Here is a 21,945-nt window from a genome sequence, read left to right as displayed (position 1 = left end):
GTATACCAATGATGCTTGGTTCTGTTTTTCTCGACGTCGCAGTGATTCGGCACGATCGAACAATTTTGCGCGATAATGTATGTTTCCCTAAGATCAAAACAAAGACTTGATGTCTCTTGTTCTATCAGCATCTAAATTATAAAATCACTAGCGACAGACAAGTCTAATTGTTAATGATTTGAAACAGTCTTGGTCTTTATCTTCGGTCTAGCGTCTTTTGTAGTTCGTTTGTAAAATACAACTTCGATCAGCCTGTTCGATTTATTTTGTTGAATAAGACAATATGTTGTTGTTGAATTTTTGTTTGCGCTCTATTTTATAAATGGCATGCGTTTTTACTTCAAAACTACAAGTAAAATTGTCGTCACAATTTTATTCTTGATCTAGCATAACCAGAGAAAAAACATTCCGTGAATTCTATCGAAATATCCCTTATCTAAACCCATTTCGCTTGTTAACCTCTCTAAAGTCGGAGCCTTGGACGTGACAGAGAAGATGGAGAAAGTCACGCGTTAAAAACAATAGAATTTTGACAGTTGAAAGTAATTTGCATAACCTCAGAGCGCACATGGAGAAAGTCACGCGTTAAAAACAATAGAATTTTGACAGTTGAAAGTAATTTGCATAATCTCAGAGCGCATGCTCTCCAGCTGACATAGCCCCTTTAAGCACTGTTATTCTCCAATGACTCTATATAAATCCTTCTAGAGTATGCTTGGATCATAAATGTTATGATGCAAGCCAATTTATAATCTTAAACCTTGTGTTAAATATGCAGAGCTGTCATTAAGGACCGAGGTGCATATTTCTGTCACAGGCTGAGGTCAAAATTAAATTCAGGAATAAATTTTTGAACCTAGGTTTATTTTCAATTATTTTGCTTTGTTTCCAAGCCTTGATTATTCGTGAATTAGGACTGGGAGACAAAGGAAATCAAGAATCTACCTATATTACATATGTACTTTAAATGCCTTACTTCTATCTGTCACTCTGTCATATGCGAAAAATAATTCAACATACTGTTTTTCTTTTTAATTTTACTTTATGTACACGGAAAAAAACACGTACCTTCCATCAATGGTCCCAAAAAATTCACCTTGATCTGAACCTGTCATTATTTCCTGTCTTCCGACTAAATACAATACTCATCACAAATCTTGAAACAGGAGCCATTTGTCTTGAATTTTCTCCAGATTTCTTACATTCACTCCTGACACCTTCGCTGTCACTCAGATGTGCCCCTCTCCTTCCCCAGTGTTGAGCCATGCATATTTTGGAGCACTGAGACGACTGTAACACCCAAATCAACATTGGGGAAGGGGAAAATCACACAAGTGTTTCAAGATTTGTGACGAGTATCGTTGGTTGATTTGCAATTTGGTTTGTTTCCAAGCCCTGATTATTCATGAATTAGGACAAGGAGACAAAGGAAATTGAGAATCATCCTAGGTTCAAACATTTTAACTTGAATTTAATTTTGACTTGTAACCAAAGCCAGCCACCAGCTTCTATGGGCATGGCTCACTGCTACTTTGATAGGAAACTTAAGGGAAATAGAACCAAAAGAACCTCCAACCTCCAACCTCCTGTGCAAGTCCCCAGCTACTGATTGCATAGACTGTAAATCCTCTATATGCGTCTCTTGGGCTTATTTCAAGCGCATTTTAAGAAGGGGTTGGGGGCGGGGGGACTTATTTAGGTCAGCAAAGATGATGGTATCAGTTTTCCATAAATAACCACAACTGTGGAATGCCAGGGCTGTCTCTAAGATTTCAAGTTGTCAGGTAAATACAACAGGTAGGCGGGGAATCAAACAGCTAGATATTTCTTTTGATTCTATTTTTCTTCTACACCTAATGTATTTTCCTATGAAAGTAGCCCGGGGGGGGGGGGGGGGGGCACGTTCATAGCAGCGGGGGAAAGTCCACTGCCCCCACCTCTTAATGCCAGCCCTGAACACAATGGGGAAAAGCTCTGGCACAAGGAGTTGGAGGTCAATCATGCAGCCATAATTCAAAAATGAATCCCAACTTCCAGCACAAGTCTGAATAAACCATATTGTGCCACAGTGATGATTAATTAATACAGTCATTTACATTTGTTAATTTTGTTGTAAATAATATTAAGTTGGAGGGTGCTTATTTAACTTTCTGTCCCTGAAAAGGGGGAACATGTATTTTGTGAAAGGGGGGGGGGGGGGGGGTTTGGAGGTTAAATAGAAGCTATTCTGTACAGGGCAACTTGGAGGTTTAGTGACAGCCCTGAATATGATAGGTAACCTGTGTTGTAAATTTATAAAGACAATCTTTTTCTTAGATGAGTACTGGTTGGATTGTGAAGACCCAGAAAATGAAAGAAGGCCTGAGGTAAATCATTGAGTAACACTTATTTGAATAGAAAATACAATATATAATCACCAAATGTGTGCTTTTTATATATCAGTTTTTATAATTTTGTACATTAATATGCATTCATCAATACTTATTATTTTTCCTGAGAAATGTTTATTGTGTGACTCCAAATTTTCCTGAAGGCTTTCATCTACTTTGCAGGTTCTCTTGATTAAAGAAAGAAGTACATTATTTCAAATGAGAGTTGTGTTTCAAAATTTCTGGTCATGCATGTAGCAAGGGAACACTCTGTGATGATCATCAATAATTGTTTCACCTGCCTTTTCCTTGTATAAGAATCATTATTTTGTGTAAAGAGTATGTGACATTTTTTCTCTTCTTTTCAGAATGCTTTTGTGGGGCTGAAAAACCTTGGAGCTACTTGCTACGTAAATACTCTTCTACAGGTTACTTGCAAGCTTTTATACATGTGTATGATTTGAAATTTCATGATATTGATGATGATGATGATTCTTAATGAAGTCCAAATGAGATTAGGATTGCAGGGGGCCAGTTCCAATAAACTGAAACTGTAGGAAAATGAAAATACAAATTAATGATATAATTATTGTACATAACTTGTTTTGAAATTATTAAAACACAAGTGAAAAGAGAAGGCACTAAGGTGGAGGATTACAGAAAAACAGCTCATGCTCATTTGCATATCATTAGAATGATGACAAAAGACTAACAAAACAGCACATTTTGTTATAAATGTGTGCCTTGTTCTTTTAAGTATTATATTATATTATTATAATGATTTTCTTCTAAAAAAACAGATTTGAAATATTGTAAGGTGATTTAATTCTATTTTGTTTCCATGCACTGATTTCTTTGACTTCAAACAATTATTATTTGTTTTGTTATTTTTTTTTAAATTTGTTTCTTTTATTATGTTGTGGGCATGTGTGTATTTTTAGGTCTGGTTTCACAATCCAACATTTCGCTCAGCCATGTACAAATATGTTTCTCCTGAAACTCTTGGGAATGATTTAAAACAAGAAAGCATCCAGGGTAGGTATTGTCTTATCAATATTTTATAAATCTTACATGTAAAAGGTTAACAAGGGTTCTTGATTATTTTGAATTGTACAAAACTTGAAGTAAAATTAATGTTCATACAAATTCCAGCATTCAATTCTATTGAAACAAACTTTAATGTTATTGCTAAGTGTTTGGGTTTGAGGGAGGGCTGTTAGTAAGTCCAGGGGGGACTCCCATATGAAAGGGGTGGGGATGCTCATCGTCTGGCTTAGGGGTGTAACTTTCAGATTTTTGTCTCACTCAGGGTGTTCTGGGCAAAATGCCATTATATCTAACTGTAAAGGTCTCTTTTAGGGTTGCACAGGAAGTAATATAAAAACCTTAACCCTTTAAGCCCTAAGAGTGATCAGCATCAAATTTGTCCTTGTAATATCCATGCTTTGTAAAACAGAGTGGTCATGAAAATTAGGGACATGATCACACAAGATGAATTTGCTTGATATTTTATCAACTTCTTCCCACTTCTTCTGTAGGAAATGAATGGGGGAAACAAATGACAATTCAAATTTTGATCTTAGGGTTTAAATGGTTAGTAAGTTGGGCCATGCCCAGATTGGTCTCCTTTATAGGTTTAATTAAAAAATTTTAGGCGAGCATTCCCACCCCTTTGATATGGGAGTCCCCCCTCTGGGGGATGTATCCTGGAGCTTCTAAAGGGATGTCACTAATCGCCAGCTTCCGGCTAATCTCATTGGCTCAAAAAGACCTTACCACCACCTCAAATTGCTCCGGAGATTAAAGACATTGGAAAATTTTAAAAGTGCACTAGAAAAGCCTGCTTAGCTTTTCCTTAGCTACCTCCCTGCAGAGTAAGGGAACAATTTTCCTGTCTACTTCTCCTTCGTACAAGCACTCTATTAAATTTGGTTGTCTGAAACCCAAGAGTTCTTGTCCAAAAAGTTTAGCACGAAACTCAAAAACAATCGAACATTTAATGTTTTTAATCACATTATTATCCTTGTAAATTGATATCATTGTTTTTGACTTAAACCTTAAATGGAGCTTGTATAAACAAATGAAATGACCGTGGAATGGCAAAGTTGTAAAAGGAATATTTAACCTTATTTTGTTAAATGTGAGGTTTGCTTTTATGACTTTTAAGGTGAATTTTAATTCTCTGCCTACCAAGTCAATAAATAATACATGTCAAATACAAGTCTTGGTGACAGCTGGCCCTGTGGAGAGGTACAGTACTTTGAATAAGGCCCTTATACATGTAGACTTTAAATGTAGGGCTTAATTTGAGATGAGAGATAAGACTATTCTTTCAACTTTAGATCCACAGCCCACAGGCACTTCAGATTTCTCCACACTGACCAACCACTCAAGTGAAAATGGAGAAACCTCAGATGACACCTCTTGTTCTACTAAAGCTTTTAAACACTCAGCAGCTGTAAAAAAGGTTCCACTGCTTCCTTCTACCACTATACTCAACTCAAATGAGGCACCAACTACTGTTTGTGGACACCTTCAGCTGTTGTTTGCACAGTTGCAGTACAGTTTTCGAAGGTATGTTATTGTATAAGTAAAAACCCAACAAACTTCCTAGCTCTTAAATTCCCCGTGTACTATTTGCATATATCGAGACCTGTAAATATCAGCCAGTCATCAGACATTGGCCCGACAAAATTTCCTAGTGTCCGGCGAAATCTCAGCTGTGTTTATCACAAATTATTTTACGGTTTGGAAGAATAAAAATCTACCTAAATACAGTATATAATGTATATCAAGTTCAACATTTTTTTCTTGATGTCCAACAAAAATTTTGTTCAGTCCACCCAAGACCGTGTCTTAGAAGAAGGACATTTGTTCTTGCAAACGAAAAAAATTATTTGCAGTCCTGGTAACAGTACCTAACAGTATAAATTTTCCGTGCAGTTGTGGCAGCCTTGCATATGTCACCATAGCTGCCGTTGTTGCTGTTATCACTGTTGTCACTATTGATGCCATTGTCACTATTGTCACCTTTTTTACCGTTGTCACTGTGTCACTGTGCCTGCTGTTGTCGCCGTTGTCACCGTTGTCATCGTTGTAGCTGTTGTCACCGTTGTCACTGTTGTAATCGTTGTCACCGTTGTCACTGTTGTCACCGTTGTCACCGTTGTAATCCTTGTCACTGTTGTCTCTGTTGTCACCGTTGTCACCGTCGTCATCGTTGTCACTGTTGTCACCGTTGTCATTGTTGTCACTGTTGTCACTGTTGTCACCGTTGTCACTGTTGTCACCGTTGTCACCGTTGTCACCGTTGTCACTGTTGTCACCGTTGTCACCGTTGTAATCCTTGTCACTGTTGTCTCTGTTGTCACCGTTGTCATCATTGTCACCGTTGTCACCGTTGTCAATGTTGTCACTGTTGTCACTGTTGTCACCGTTGTCATCGTTGTCACTGTTGTCACTGTTGTCCCGTTGTTGTCACTGTTGTCACTGTTGTCACCGCTGTCACTGTTCTCAGGGTTGTCACCGTTGTCACCGTCCTCACCGTTGTCATCGTTGTCACTGTTGTCACCGTTATCACTGTTGTCACCGTCGTCACTGTTGTCATCGTTGTCACTGTTGTCACCGTTGTCATCGTTGTCACTGTTGTCATCGTTGTCACTGTTGTAAGTCTTGTCACCGTTGTCATCGTTGACACCGTTGTCACCGTTGTCACCGTTGTCATCGTTCTCACTGTTGTCACCGTTGTCACCGTTGTCACCATTGTCACTGTTCTCACCGTTGTCATCGTTGTCACCGTTGTCAGTGTTGTCACTGTTGTCATCGTTGTCATTGTTGTTATCGTTGTCAGCGTTGTCACCGTTTTCAATTTTGTAACTGTTGTCACCATTGTCATCATTGTCACTGTTGTCACCATTGTCACCGTTGTCACTGTTGTCACCGTTGTCATCGTTGTCTCTGTTGTGACTGTTGTCAACGTGTTCACCGTTTTCATTTCGTTGTTATCGTTGTCACTGTTGGCGCCGTTTTCACTGTTGTCACCGTTGGCACCACTGTCACCATTGTCACCGTTGTCATCTTTGTCACTGTTGTCCTTGTTGTCACTGTTGTCATCGTTCCCATCGTTCACTGTTGTCACTCTTGTCACCGGTGATAACGGTGACAACAGTGACAACGATGACAACGGCGACAACAGTGACAACAGTAATAACAGTGACAACGGTGAAAACAGTGACCACGACGGTGACAACGGTGAGAACGCTGAAAACAGTGACAACAATGACAACGGTGACAACAGTGAACGATGACAACAGTGAGAACGATGACAACGGTGACAATGGTTACAGTGGTGACCACGGTGACAACAGTGACAACGATGACAACAGTGACAACAGTGAGAACGGCGACAACAGTAAGAACAACAACAGTGACAACGATGACTACGAAGACAACAGTGACAATAGTGACAATGATGACAAGGAAGACAACGGGACAACAGTGACAACAATAAAAACGGTGAAAACGCTGCCAACAAAGGCAACAGTGACAACGATGACAACGGTGACAACAGTGACCGCGATGACAACCGTTGTCACCGTCCTCACCGTTGACACTGTTGTCACCTTTGACACCATTGTCATGGTGTCACTGTTGTCACCATCGTCATCGTTGTAATCATTGTCACTGTTGTCCTCATTGTCACTGTTGTCACCGTTGTTATTGTTGTCACATTTGTCACTGTCACTGTTGTCACCGTTGTCATCGATGTCACTGTTGTCATCGTTGTCACTGTTGTCACCGTTGTCATTGTTGTCACCTTTGACACCGTAGTCACCGTTGTCACTGTTGTCACCGTTGTCACCGTTGTCATCATTGTCACTGTTGTCACCTTTGTCACCATTGTCATGGTGTCACTGTTGTCACCGTTGTCATAGTTGTCTCTGTTGTCACCGTTGTCATTGTTGTCACTGTTGTCACCATTGTAATTGTTGTCACCGTTGTCACTGTTGTTACTGTTGCCACCGTTGTATCCGTTGTCATCGTTGTCACTGTTTTCATTGTTGCCACCGTTGTCACCGTTGTCACTGTTGTCACAGTTGTCACTGTTGTCACCGTTGAAATTGTTGTCACCGTTGTCACTGTTGTCACTGTTGTCGTCGTTGTCACAGTTGTCACCGTTTTCACCGTTGTAATCGTTGTCACTGTTGTCACTGTTGTCACCGTTGTCACAGTTATCACAGTTTTCACGGTTGTCACCGTTGTCACTGTTGTCACCGTTGTCACTGTTGTCACCGTTGTCATCGTTGTCACCTTTGTCACTGTTGTCACTGTTGTCATCATTGTCACTGTTTTCACCGTTGTCACCGTTGTCACCGTTGTCACGGTTGTCTCCGTTGTCACAGTTGTCACGGATGTCACGGTTGTCACGGATGTCACGTTTGTCACTGTTGTCATCGTTGTCACTGGTGTCACTGGTCTCACTGTTGTCACTGTTGTCACCGTTGTCACCGTTGTCACCGTTGTCATCGTTGTCACCGTTGTCACTGTTGTCACTGTTGTCACTGTTGTCGTCGTTGTCACAGTTGTCACCGTTGTCATTGTTGTCACCGTTGTCATCGTTGTCACTGTTGTCACCGTTTTCATCGTTCTCATCGTTGTCATCGTCGTCACTGTTGTCATTGTTGTCACCATTGTCACAGTTGTCACAGTTGTCACGGTTGTCATCCTTGTCACCGTTGTCGTCGTTGTCCTCGTTGTCACCGTTGTCACCGTTGTTATCGTTGTTACTGTTGTCACTGTTGTCACAGTTGTCAAGCTTGTCATGGTTGTCACCGTTGTCACTGTTGTCACCGTTGTCAGCGTTGTCACCGTTGTCACTGTTGTCACTGTTGTCACCGTTGTCACCGTTGTCATCGTTGTCATCCTTGTCATCGTTGTTACCGTTGCCATCGTTGTCACTGTTGTCATCGTTGTCACCGTTGCCATTCCTGTCATCGATGTCACTTTTGTCCCCGTTGCCATCGTTGTCGCTGTTGTCACTGTTGTAATGGTTGTCACTGTTGTCATGGTTGTCGCTGTTGTCTCTTTTGTCACCGGTAACTAGGCACCGTTGGCACTGTTGTCACCGTTGTCACTGTTGTCACTGTTGTCGTGTTGTCACCGTTGTCATCGTTGTCACCGTTGTCATCGTTGTCACTGTTGTCACTGTTGTCACCGTTGTCACAGTTGTCATGATTGTATCCGTTATCATCACTGACACTGTTGTCACTGTTGTCACCGTTGTCACTGTTGTCACTGTTGTCATCGTTGTGATTGCTGTCACCTTTGCCACCGTTGTTATTGTTGTCACAGTTTTCACCTTTGTCACCGTTGTCATTGTTGTCACTTTTGTCACCGTTGCCATCGTTGTCAGCGTTTTCACCGTTTTCATCGTTGTCACTATTGTCACAGTTGTCACGCTTGTCACCGTTGTCATCGTTGTCATCGTTGTCACTGTTGTCACCGTTTTCAGCGTTGTCACTGTTGTCACCGCTGTCACCCTTGTCATCGTTGTCACTGTTGTCACCGTTGTCGCCGTTGTCACCATTGTCATTGATGTCAGTGTTGTCACCGTTGTCACCGTTGTCATCGTTTTGACCGTTGTTACCGTTATTACTGTTGTCACTTTTGTCATCGTTATCATCGTTGTCACTGTTGTCACCGTTGTCACAGTTGTCACAGTCTTTACGGTTGTCACAGTTGTAAGCGTTGTCACTGTTGTCACCGTTGTCACCGTTTTCACCGTTATCACCGTTGTCACTGTTGTCACGGTTGTCATCGTTGTCAACGTTGTCATCGTTGTCACCGTTGTCACTGTTGTTATCGTTGTCACCGTTTTCAGCGTTGTCATTGTTGTCACTGTTCTCACTGTTCTCACAGTTGTCACAGTTGTCACCGTTGTCATCGTTGTCATCGTTGTCACTGTTGTCACCGTTTTCAGCGTTGTCACTGTTGTCACCGCTGTCACCCTTGTCATCGTTGTCACTGTTGTCACCGTTGTCGCCGTTGTCACCATTGTCATTGATGTCAGTGTTGTCACCGTTGTCACCGTTGTCATCGTTTTGACCGTTGTTACCGTTATTACTGTTGTCACTTTTGTCATCGTTGTTACTGTTGTCACCGTTGTCACAGTTGTCACAGTCTTTACGGTTGTCACAGTTGTAAGCGTTGTCACTGTTGTCACCGTTGTCACCGTTTTAACCGTTACCACCGTTGTCACTGTTGTCACGGTTGTCATCGTTGTCAACGTTGTCATCGTTGTCACCGTTGTCACTGTTGTTATCGTTGTCACCGTTTTCAGCGTTGTCATTGTTGTCACTGTTCTCACTGTTGTCACAGTTGTCACAGTTGTCACCGTTGTCGTCGTTGTCATCGTTTTCACCGTTGTCATCGTTGTCACTGTTGTCACTGTTGTCACCTATGTCATTGTTGTCACCGTTGTCACCGCTGTCATGGATGTCACTTTTGTCACCGTTGTCATCGTTGTCGCTGTTAACACTGTTGTAATGGTTGTCATTGTTGTCATGGTTGTCACTGTTGTCTCTGTTGTCACCGTTGACACCGTAGTCACCGTTCTCACTGTTGTCACCGTTGTCACCGTTGTCACTGTTGTCCTGTTGTCACCGTTGTCATCGTTTTCACCGTTTTCACCGTTTTCACCGTTGTCATCGTTGTCACTGTTGTCACCGTTGTCAGAGTTGTGCCGGTTTTCACCGTTGTGATCGCTGTCACTGTTGTCACCGTTGTCACTGTTGTCACTGTTGCCATCGTTGTCATGTTTGTCACCTTTGTCACCGTTGTCATTGTTGTCACTGTTTTCACCGTTGTCACTTTTGTCACCGTTTTCACCGTTGTCACCGTTGTCACCGTTCTCATCGTTGTCACTGTTGTCACCGTTGGGGCTGTTGCCACCGTTGTCATTGATGTCAGTGTTGTCACCGGTGTCACCGTTGTCATCGTTGTCACTTTTGTCACCGTTGTCACTGTTGCCACTGTTGTCACCGTTGTCACCGTTGTCATCGTTGTCACTGTTGTCACTGTTGTCAACGTTGTCACAGTTGTCACGGTTGTTAGGGTTTCAGCGTTGTCACTGTTGTCACCGTTGTCACTGATGTCACCATTGTCACCGTTGTCAAAGTTGTCACTGTCATCACTGTTGTCACGGTTGTCATCGTTGTCACCGTTGTTATCGTTGTCACTGGTGTCACAGTTGTCAAGCTTCTCATGGTTGTCACCGTTGTCACTGTTGTCAAGGTCGTCGTCGTTGTCACCATTGTCATCGTTGTCACTGTTGTAGCTCCTTTCACCGTTGTCACAGTTGTCACAGTGTTCACGGTTGTCACTATTGTCACCGTTGTCACCTTTGTCACCGTTCTCATCGTTGTCATCATTGTCACCGTTTTCACAGTTGTCACTGTTGTCACCATTGTCAACGTTGTCATCGTTGTCACTGTTGTCAGCGTGGTCACCGTTGTCATTGATGTCACTGTTCTCACTGTTGTCACCGTTGTTATCGTTGTCACTGTTGTCACTGTTGTCACCTTTTTCATCGTTGTCACCGTTGTCATCGTTGTCACCGTTGCCATCGTTGTCATCGTTGTCACCGTTTTTACCGTTTTCATCTTTGTCACTGTTGTCACCATTGTCACCGTTGTGATCGCTGTGACGTTTGTCACCGTTGTCACCATTGTCATCGTTTTCACTGTTGTCACGGTTGTCGCCGTTGTCATCGTTTTCGCTGTTTTCACCATTGTCATCGTTCTCACTCTTGTAACCGTTGTTATCGTTGTCACTGGTGTCACTGTGGTCACCATTGTCATCGTTGTCACAGTTGTCACCTTTGTCATTGATCTCACTGTTGTCACGGATGTCACGGTTGTCACGTTTGTCACCGTTGTCATCCTCGTCACTGTTGTCACCGGTGTCACGGTTGTCACTGTTTTCACCGTTGTCACTATTGTCACGGTTGTCACCGTTGTCACAGTTTTTACCGTTGTCATCGTTGTCACTGTGGTCACCGTTGTCACAGTTGTCATTGTTGTCACGTTTGCACCATTGTCATCGTTGTCACTGTTGTCACCGTTGTGACCGTTGTCACTGTAGTCACCGTTGTCACTGTTGTCACTGTTGTCACCGTTATCATTGTTGTCACCTTTGTCATCGTTGTCATCGTTGTCACCGTTGTCACAGTTTTCACTTTTGTCACGGTTGTTAGGGTTGTCAGCGTTGTCAGCGTTGTCGCTGTTGTCACCGTTTTCACCGTTGTCATCGTTGTCACTGTTGTCACCGTTGTCGCCGTTGTCACTGTTGTCATTGATGTCAGTGTTGTCATCGTTGTCACTGTTGTCACCGTTGTCACTGTTGTCACCGTTGTCACTGTTGTCACCGTTGTCACCGGTGTCATCGTTGTCACTGCTGTCACCGTTGTCGCCGTTGTCACTGTTGTCATTGATGTCAGTGTTGTGACCGTTGTCATCGTTGTCACAGTTGTCACTGTTGTCAGGGTTGTCATCGTTTTCACCGTTGTCGTCGTTGTCATCGTTGTCATCGTTGTCACCGTTGTTATCGTTGTCACTGTTGTCACAGTTGTCACTGTTGTCAGGGTTGTCATCGTTTTCACCGTTGTCGTCGTTGTCATCGTTGTCATCGTTGTCACCGTTGTTATCGTTGTCACTGTTGTCACAGTTGTGAAGCTTGTCATGGTTGTCACCGTTGTCACTGTTGTCACCGTTGTCACTATTGTCACCGTTGTCATCGTTGTCACCATTGTCAGCGTTGTCACTCTTGTCACTCTTGTCACGGTTGTCACAGTTGTCACGGTTGTCACCATTGTCACCGTTGTCATCGTTGTCACCGTTGTCACCGTTGTCACTGTTGTCACGGTTGTCACCGTTGTCACTGTTCTCACCGTTCTCACCGTTGTCACTGTTGTCACTGTTAACAGCGTGGTCACCGTTGTCATTGATGTCACGGTTGTCATTGTTTTCACCGTTGTCACCGTTGTCACCGTTTTCATCGTTGTCGCTGTTGTCACCGTTGCACTTTTTTCACTGTTGTCACCGTAGTCACAGTTGTCACCGTTGTCATCGTTGTCACTGTGGTCACCGTTGTCACAGTTGTCATGGTTGGCATGTTTGTCACCATTGTCATCGTTTTTACTGTTGTTACCGTTGTCACCGTTGTCACCGTTGTCACTGTTGTCACCGTTGTCGCTGTTGTCATTGTTGTCACCGTTGTCATCGTTGTCACTGTTGTCACCGTAGGCAGTTGTCACTGTTGGCACGGTTGTCATTGTTTTCACCGTTGTCATCGTTGTCACCATTGTCATCTTTGTCACTGTTGTCACTCCTTTCACCGTTGTCACAGTTGTCACGGTTGTCACCGTTGTCACCTTTGTCACCGTTGTCATCATTGTCATCATTGTCATCATTGTCACCGTTGTCACCGTTGTCACTGTTGTCACTGTTGTCACCATTGTCATCGTTGTCACTGTTGTCAGCGTGGTCACCGTTGTCATTGATGTCACTGTTCTCACTGTTGTCACCGTTTTTATCGTTGTCACTGTTGTCACTGTTGTCACTGTTGTCACCGTTGTCACCTTTTTCATCGTTGTCACCGTTTTTACCGTTTTCATCTTTGTCACTGTTGTCACCATTGTCACCGTTGTGATCGCTGTGACGTTTGTCACCGTTGTCACCATTGTCATCGTTGTCACTGTTGTCACCGTTGTCGCCGTTGTCATCGTTGTCACTGTTTTCACCATTGTTATCGTTGTCAGTGTTGTAACCGTTGTTATCGTTGTCACTGGTGTCACTGTTGTCACCATTTTCATCGTTGTCACAGTTGTCACCGTTGTCATTGTTTTCACTGTTGTCACGGATGTCACGGTTGTCACGTTTGTCACCGTTGTCATCCTTGTCACTGTTGTCACCGGTGTCACGGTTGTCACTGTTTTCACCGTTTTCACCGTTGTCATCGTTGTCAGTGTTGTCACCGTTGTCACTATTGTCACGGTTGTCACCGTTCTCACAGTTGTTACCGTTGTCATCGTTGTCACTGTGGTCACCGTTGTCACAGATGTCATGGTTGTCACGTTTGTCACCATTGTCATCGTTGTCACCGTTGTGACCGTTGTCACTGTAGTCACCGTTGTCGCTGTTGCCACTGTTGTCACCGTTGTCATTGTTGTCACGTTGTCCTCGTTGTCATCGTTGTCACCGTTCTGACAGTTTTCACAGTTGTCACGGTTGTTAGGGTTGTCAGCGTTGTCACTGTTGTCACCGTTTTTACCATTGTCATCGTTGTCACTCTTGTCACCGTTGTCGTCGTTGTCACTGTTGTCATTGATGTCAGTGTTGTCACCTTTGTCACCGTTGTCATCGTTGTCACAGTTGTCACTGTTGTCAGGGTTGTCATCGTTGTCACCGTTGTCGTCGTTGTCATCGTTGTCACCGTTGTTATCGTTGTCACTGTTGTCGCAGTTGTCAAGCTTGTCATGGTTGTCACCGTTGTCACTGTTGTCACCGTTGTCATTATTGTCACCGTTGTCATCGTTGTCACCATTGTCACTGTTGTCACCGTTGTCACTGTTCTCACCGTTGTCACTGTTCTCACCGTTGTCACCGTTGTCACTGTTGTCACTGTTGTCCGCGTGGTCACCGTTGTTATTGATGTCACGGTTGTCACTGTTTTCACCGTTGTCACCGTTGTCATCGTTGTCACTGTTGTCACCGTTGTCACTTTTCTCACTGTTGTCACCGTTTTGACAGTTGTCACCGTTGTGACAGTTGTCACCGTTGTCATCGTTGTCACTGTGGTCACCTTTGTCACAGTTGTCATGGTTGGCATGTTTGTCACCATTGTCATCGTTTTTACTGTTGTTACCGTTGTCACCGTTGTCACCGTTGTCACTGTTGTCACCGTTGTCGCTGTTGTCATTGTTGTCACCGTTGTCATCGTTGTCACTGTTGTCACCGTTGGCAGTTGTCCCTGTTGGCACGGTTGTCATTGTTTTCACCGTTGTCATCGTTGTCACCGTTGTCATCGTTGTCACTGTTGTCACCGTTGTCACAGTTGTCACCGGTGTCACCGTTCTCATCGTTGTCACCGTTGTCATCTCGGTCATCGTTGTCAGCGTTGTGACCGTTTTCACTCTTGTCACAGTTGTCACGTTTGTTATCGTTGTCATGGTTGTCATCGTTGTCACTGTTGTCACTGTTTTCACCGTTGTCACTGTTGTCACCGTTGTCACCGTTATCATCGTTGTCACTGTTGTCACCGTTGTCGCCGTTGTCATTCATGTCAGTGTTGTCACCGTTGTCATCGTTGTCACCTTTGTCACCTTTGTCATCGTTGTCATCGTTCTCACCGTTGTCACCGTTGTCATTGTTGTCAGTGTTGTCACCATTTTCTCGGTTGTCATGGTTGTCACCTTTGTGACCGTTGTCATCGTTGTCACTGTTGTCACCGGTGTCACGGTTGTCACTGTTTTCACCGTTGTCACTATTGTCACTTTTGTCACCGTTGTCATAGTTGTCACCGTTGTCATCATTGTCACTGTGGTCACCGTTGTCACAGTTGTCATGGTTGTCACGTTTGTCACCATTGTCATGGTTGTCACTGTTGTTACCGTTGTGACCGTTGTCACTGTTGTCACGTTTGTCACCGTTTTCATGGTTGTCATGGTTTTCACTGTTTTTACCGGTTTCTTCGTTGTCACCATTGTCATCGTTGTCACTGTTCTCACCATTGTCGCCGTTGTCACCGTTGTCATTGATGTCAGTGCCGTCACCGGTGTCACCGTTGTCATCGTTGTCACTGTTGTCACCGTTGTCACTGTTGCCACTGTTGTCACTTTTGTCACCGTTGTCGTCGTTGTCACTGTTGTCACTGTTGCCACCGTTGTTAACCTTGTCACAGTTGTCACGGTTGTTAGGGTTGTCATCGTTGTCACTGTTGTCACCGTTGTCACTGATGTCACCATTGTCACCGTTGTCACAGTTGTCACTGTCATCACTGTTGTCACGGTTGTCATCGTTGTCACCGTTGTCGTCGTTGTCATCGTTGTCACCATTGTTATCGTTGTTACTGGTGTCACAGTTGTCAAGCTTCTCATGGTTGTCACCGCTGTCACTGTCGTCAACGTCGTCATCGTTGTCACCATTGTCATCGTTGTCACCATTGTCATTGTTGTAACTGTTGTCACTCCTTTCACCGTTGTCTCAGTTGTCACAGTATTCACGGTTGTCACCATTGTCATTGTTGTGACCTTTGTCACCGTTGTCATCTTTGTCATCATTCTCACCGTTTTCACCGTTGTCACTGTTGTCACCATTGTCAACGTTGTCATCGTTGTCACTGTTGTCAGCGTGGTCACCGTTGTCATTGATGTCACTGTTCTCACTGTTGTCACCGTTGTTATCGTTGTCACTATTGTCACTATTGTCACCCCCTTCACCTTTTTCATCGTTGTCACCGTTGTCATCGTTGTCACCGTTGCCATCGTTGTCATCGTTGTCACCGTTTTTACCGTTTTCATCTTTGTCACTGTTGTCACCATTATCACCGTTGTGATGGCTGTGACGTTTGTCACCGTTGTCACCATTGTCATCGTTGTCACTGTTGTCATCGTTGTCGCCGTTGTCATCGTTGTCACTGTTTTCACCATTGTCATCGTTGTCACTCTTGTAACCGTTGTTATCGTTGTCACTGGTGTCACTGTTGTCACCGTTGTCATCGTTGTCACAGTTGTCACAGTTGTCATTGTTGTCACTGTTGTCACGGTTGTCACGTTTGTCACCGTTGTCATCGTTGTCACTGTTGTCACCGGTGTCACGGTTGTCACTGTTTTCACCGTTGTCACCGTTGTCATCGTTGTCACTGTTGTCACCGTTGTCACTATTGTCACGGTTGTCACCGTTGTCACAGTTGTCATGGTTGTCACGTTTGTCACCATTGTCATGGTTGTCACTGTTGTCACCGTTGTGACCGTTTTCACTGTAGTCGCCGTTGTCGCTGTTGTCACTGTTGTCACCGTTTTCAGTTGTCACTGTTGTGACCGTTGTCTTTGTTGTCGCCGTTGTCATCGTTGTCACCGTATTCACGGTTGTTAGGGTTGTCAGCGTTGTCACCGTTTTCACCGTTGTCATCGTTGTCACTGTTGTCACCGTTGTCGCCGTTGTCCCTGTTTTCATTGATGTCAGTGTTGTCACCGTTGTCACCGTTGTCATCGTTGTCACTGTTGTCACCGTTGTCACTGTTGTCACCGTTGTCACCGGTGTCATCGTTCTCACTGCTGTCACAGTTGTCACTGTTGTCATTGATGTCAGTGTTGTCACCGTTGTCACCGTTGTCATCGTTGTCACAGCTGTCACTGTTGTCAGGGTTGTCATCGTTGTCACCGTTGTTATCGTTGTCACTATTGTCACAGTTGTCAAGCTTGTCATGGTTGTCACCGTTGTCACTGTTGTCACCGTTGTCACTATTGTCACCGTTGTCATCGTTGTCACCATTGTCATCGTTGTCACTCTTGTCACTCTTGTCACCGTTGTCACAGTTGTCACGGTTGTCACCATTGTCCCCGTTGTCATCGTTGTCACCTTTGTCACCGTTGTCACCGTTGTAACCGTTGTCACTGTTGTCACTGTTGTCACTGTTGTCACCGTTGTCATCGTTGTCATCGTTGTCACTGTTTTCACCGTTGTCACAGTTTTCACAGTTGTCACGGTTGTTAGGGTTGTTAGCGTTGTCACTGTTGTCACCGTTGTCACAGTTCTCACTGTTGTCACCGTTTTCACCTTTGTCATCGTTTTCACCGTTGTCCTCGTTGTCACTGTTGTCACCGTTGTCATCGTTGTCACTGTTTTTACCGCAGTCACCGTTGTCATCTTTGTCACAGTTGTCACCATTGTCACCGTTGTGATCGCTTTGACTGTCACAGTTGTCATCGTTGTCACCATTGTCATCGTTGTCACTGTTTGCACCGTTGTCACCGTTGTCATCGTTGTCACTGTTGTCATCGTTGTCACTCTTGTAACCGTTGTTATCGTTGTCACTGGTGTCACTGTTCTCGCCATTGTCGTCGTTGTCACTGTTGTCACCGTTGTCACTGCTGTCACCGTTGTCACTGTTGTCATTGATGTCAGTGTTGTCACCGTTGTCAACGGTGTCATCGTTGTCACAGCTGTCACTGTTGTCAGGGTTGGTATCATTGTCACCGTTGTCGTCGTTGTTACCGTTGTTATCGTTGTCACTGTTGTCACAGTTTTCAAGCTTGTCATGGTTGTCACCGTTGTCACTGTTGTCTCCGTTGTCACTATTGTCACCGTTGTCATCGTTGTCACCATTGTCATCGTTGTCACTCTTGTCACTCTTGTCACTGTTGTCACAGTTGTCACAGTTGTCACGGTTGTCACCATTGTCCCCGCTGTCATCATTGTCACCTTTGTCACCGTTGTCACCGTTGTAACCGTTGTCACTGTTGTCACTGTTGTCACCGTTGTCACTGTTGTCACCGTTGTCATCTTTGTCATCGTTGCCACTGTTTTCACCGTTGTCACAGTTTTCACAGTTGTCACGGTTGTTAGGGTTGTCAGCGTTGTCACTGTTGTCACCGTTGTCACAGTTCTCACTGTTGTCACCGTTTTCACCTTTGTCATCGTTTTCACCGTTGTCCTCGTTGTCACTGTGTTCACCATTATCATCGTTGTCACTGTTTTCACCGTTGTCACCGTTGTCATCGTTGTCACCATTGTCATCGTTGTCACTCTTGTAACCGTTTTTATCGTTGTCACTGGTGTCACTGTTCTCGCCATTGTCATCGTTGTCACTGTTGTCACTGTTGTCACCGTTGTCACTATTGTCACCGTTGTCACCGTTGTCACCGCTTTTATTGTTGTCAGTGTAGTTATCGTTGTCACCTTTTTCATCGGTTTCACTGTTTTCACCGTTGTCACAGTTTTCACAGTTGTCACGGTTGTTAGGGTTGTCAGCGTTGTCACTGTTGTCACCGTTGTCACAGTTCTCACTGTTGTCACCGTTTTCACCTTTGTCATCGTTTTCACCGTTGTCCTCGTTGTCACTGTTGTCACCGTTGTCATCGTTGTCACTGTTTTTACCGCTGTCACCGTTGTCATCTTTGTCACAGTTGTCACCATTGTCACCGTTGTGATCGCTGTGACTGTCACAGTTGTCACCGTTGTCACCATTGTCATCGTTGTCACTGTTTTCACCGTTGTCATCGTTGTCACTGTTGTCACCATTGTCATCGTTGTCACTCTTGTAACCGTTGTTATCGTTGTCAGTGGTGTCACTGTTCTCGCCATTGTCATGGTTGTCTCTGTTGTCACTGTTGTCACCGTTGTCACTATTGTCACCGTTGTCACCGTTGTCACCGCTTTTATTGTTGTCAGTGTAGTTATCGTTGTCACCTTTGTCATCGTTGTCACTGTTTTCTCTGTTGTCACTGTTGTCACTGTTGTCATCGTTGTCACCGTTGTCACCGTTGTCACTGTTGTCACCGTTGTCACCGTTGTCACCGTTGTCATCGTTGTCATTGTTGTTATCGTTGTCAGCGTTGTCACCGTTTTCAATTTTGTAACTGTTGTCACCATTGTCATCATTGTCACTGTTGTCACCATTGTCACCGTTGTCACTGTTGTCACCGTTGTCATCGTTGTCTCTGTTGTGACTGTTGTCAGCGTGTTCACCGTTTTCATTTCGTTGTTATCGTTGTCACTGTTGGCGCCGTTTTCACTGTTGTCACCGTTGGCACCACTGTCACCATTGTCACCGTTGTCATCTTTGTCACTGTTGTCCTTGTTGTCACTGTTGTCATCGTTCCCATCGTTCACTGTTGTCACTCTTGTCACTGGTGACAACGGTGACAACAGTGACAACGATGACAACGCCGACAACAGTGACAACAGTGATAACAGTGACAACGGTGAAAACAGTGACCACGACGACAACGGTGACAACGGTGAGAACGCTGAAAACAGTGACAACAGTGACAATGGTGACAACAGTGAACGATGACAACAGTGAGAACGATGACAACGGTGACAATGGTTACAGTGGTGACCACGGTGAAAACAGTGACAACGGTGAGAACAGTGAGAACAGTGAGAACGGCGACAACAGTAAGAACAACCACGGTGACAACGGTGACAACAGTGACAACGATGACTACGAAGACAACAGTGACAATAGTGACAATGATGACAAGGAAGACAACGGGACAACAGTGACAACAATGAAAACGGTGAAAACGCTGACAACAAAAACAACAGTGACAACGATGACAACGGTGACAACAGTGACCGCGATGACAACCGTTGTCACCATTCTCACCGTTGTCACTGTTGTCACTGTTGTCACCTTTGACACCATTGTCATGGTGTCACTGTTGTCACCATCGTCATCGTTGTAATCGTTGTCACTGTTGTCTCTGTTGTCACTGTTGTCCTCGTTGTCACTGTTGTCACCGTTGTTATTGTTGTCACATTTGTCACTGTCACTGTTGTCACCGTTGTCATCGATGTCACTGTTGTCATCGTTGTCACTGTTGTCACCGTTGTCATTGTTGTCACCTTTGACACCGTAGTCACCGTTGTCACTGTTGTCACCGTTGTCACCGTTGTCATCATTGTCACTGTTGTCACCTTTGTCACCATTGTCATTGTGTCACTGTTGTCACCGTTGTCATAGTTGTCTCTCTTGTCACCGTTGTCATTGTTGTCACTGTTGTCACCATTGTAATTGTTGTCACCGTTGTCACTGTTGTTACTGTTGCCACCGTTGTATCCGTTGTCATCGTTGTCACTGTTTTCATTGTTCCCACCGTTGTCACTGTTGTCACCGTTGGAATTCTTGTCACCGTTGTCACTGTTGTCGTCGTTGTCACAGTTTTGATCGTTTTCACCGTTGTAATCGTTGTCACTGTTGTCACCGTTGTCACAGTTATCACAGTTTTCACGGTTGTCACCGTTCTCACTGTTGTCACCGTTGTCACTGTTGTCACCGTTGTCATCGTTTTCACCTTTGTCACTGTTGTCACTGTTGTCATCATTGTCACTGTTGTCACCGTTGTCACCGTTGTCACCATTGTCACCGTTGTCACGGTTGTCTCCGTTGTCACCGATGTCACGGTTGTCACGGATGTCACGTTTGTCACTGTTGTCATCGTTGTCACTGGTGTCACCGGTCTCACTGTTGTCACTGTTGTCACCGTTGTCACCGTTGTCACCGTTGTCATCGTTGTCATCGTTGTCACTGTTGTCATCATTGTCACTGTTTTCACTGTTGTCACCGTTGTCACAGTTATCACAGTTTTCACGGTTGTCACCGTTGTCACTGTTGTCACCGTTGTCACTGTTGTCACCGTTGTCATCGTTTTCACTTTTGTCACTGTTGTCACTGTTGTCATCATTGTCACTGTTTTCACCGTTGTCACCGTTGTCACGGTTGTCTCCGTTGTCACAGTTGTCACGGATGTCACGGTTGTCACGGATGTCACGTTTGTCACTGTTGTCATCGTTGTCACTGGTGTCACCGGTCTCACTGTTGTCACTGTTGTCACCGTTGTCACCGTTGTCATCGTTGTCATCGTTGTCACTGTTGTCATCATTGTCACTGTTTTCACCGTTGTCACCGTTGTCACCGTTGTCACCGTTGTCACGGTTGTCTCCGTTGTCACAGTTGTCACGGATGTCACGGTTGTCACGGATGTCACGTTTGTCACTGTTGTCATCGTTGTCACTGGTGTCACCGGTCTCACTGTTGTCACTGTTGTCACCGTTGTCACTGTTGTTACCGTTGTCACCGTTGTCATCGTTGTCATCGATGTCACTGTTCTCACTGTTGTCACCGTTGTTATCGTTGTTACTGTTGTCACTGTTGTCACCTTTTTCATCGTTGTCACCGTTGTCATCGTTGTCACCGTTGCCATCGTTGTCATCGTTGTCACCGTTTTTACCGTTTTCATCTTTGTCACTGTTGTCACCGTTGTGATCGCTGTGACGTTTGTCACCGTTGTCACTGTTGTCACGGTTGTCGCCGTTGTCATCGTTTTCACTGTTTTCACCATTGTCATCGTTCTCACTCTTGTAACCGTTGTTATCGTTGTCACTGGTGTCACTGTTGTCACCATTGTCATCGTTGTCACCTTTGTCATTGATGTCACTGGTTTCACGGATGTCACGTTTGTCACCGTTGTCATCCTCGTCACTGTTGTCACCGGTGTCACGGTTGTCACTGTTTTCACCGTTGTCACCGTTGTCATCGTCGTCACTGTTGTCACCGTTGTCACTATTGTCACGGTTGTCACCGTTGTCACGTTTGTCACCATTGTCATCGTTGTCACTGTTGTCACCGTTGTGACCGTTGTCACTGTAGTCACCTTTGTCATCGTTGTCATCGTTGTCACCGTTGTCACAGTTTTCACTTTTGTCACGGTTGTTAGGGTTGTCAGAGTTGTCACCGTTTTCACCGTTGTCATCGTTGTCACTGTTGTCACCGGTGTCGCCGTTGTCACTGTTGT

At 44.5% G+C, this 21,945-nt stretch overlaps 1 protein-coding gene across 1 annotated transcript in view; it reads left to right on the top strand.

The window, feature by feature from the left end:
- Positions 1-21,945, top strand: part of LOC140943694 (ubiquitin carboxyl-terminal hydrolase 48-like) — a 103,572-nt gene that overhangs the window by 4,067 nt on the left and 77,560 nt on the right. Inside the window, exons 3-6 of the mRNA XM_073392808.1 lie at positions 2,317-2,366; positions 2,738-2,797; positions 3,311-3,404; positions 4,712-4,943. Coding sequence (XP_073248909.1) covers positions 2,317-2,366; positions 2,738-2,797; positions 3,311-3,404; positions 4,712-4,943 — 436 coding nt within the window. The remainder of the gene's footprint in view (positions 1-2,316; positions 2,367-2,737; positions 2,798-3,310; positions 3,405-4,711; positions 4,944-21,945) is intronic.

Source organism: Porites lutea, chromosome 1 (assembly GCF_958299795.1).
Source record: "Porites lutea chromosome 1, jaPorLute2.1, whole genome shotgun sequence".
Lineage (NCBI taxonomy): Eukaryota > Metazoa > Cnidaria > Anthozoa > Scleractinia > Poritidae > Porites > Porites lutea.
The sequence above is the reverse complement of the archived record's forward strand: the minus strand, read 5'-3'. Positions and strand labels throughout refer to the sequence as shown.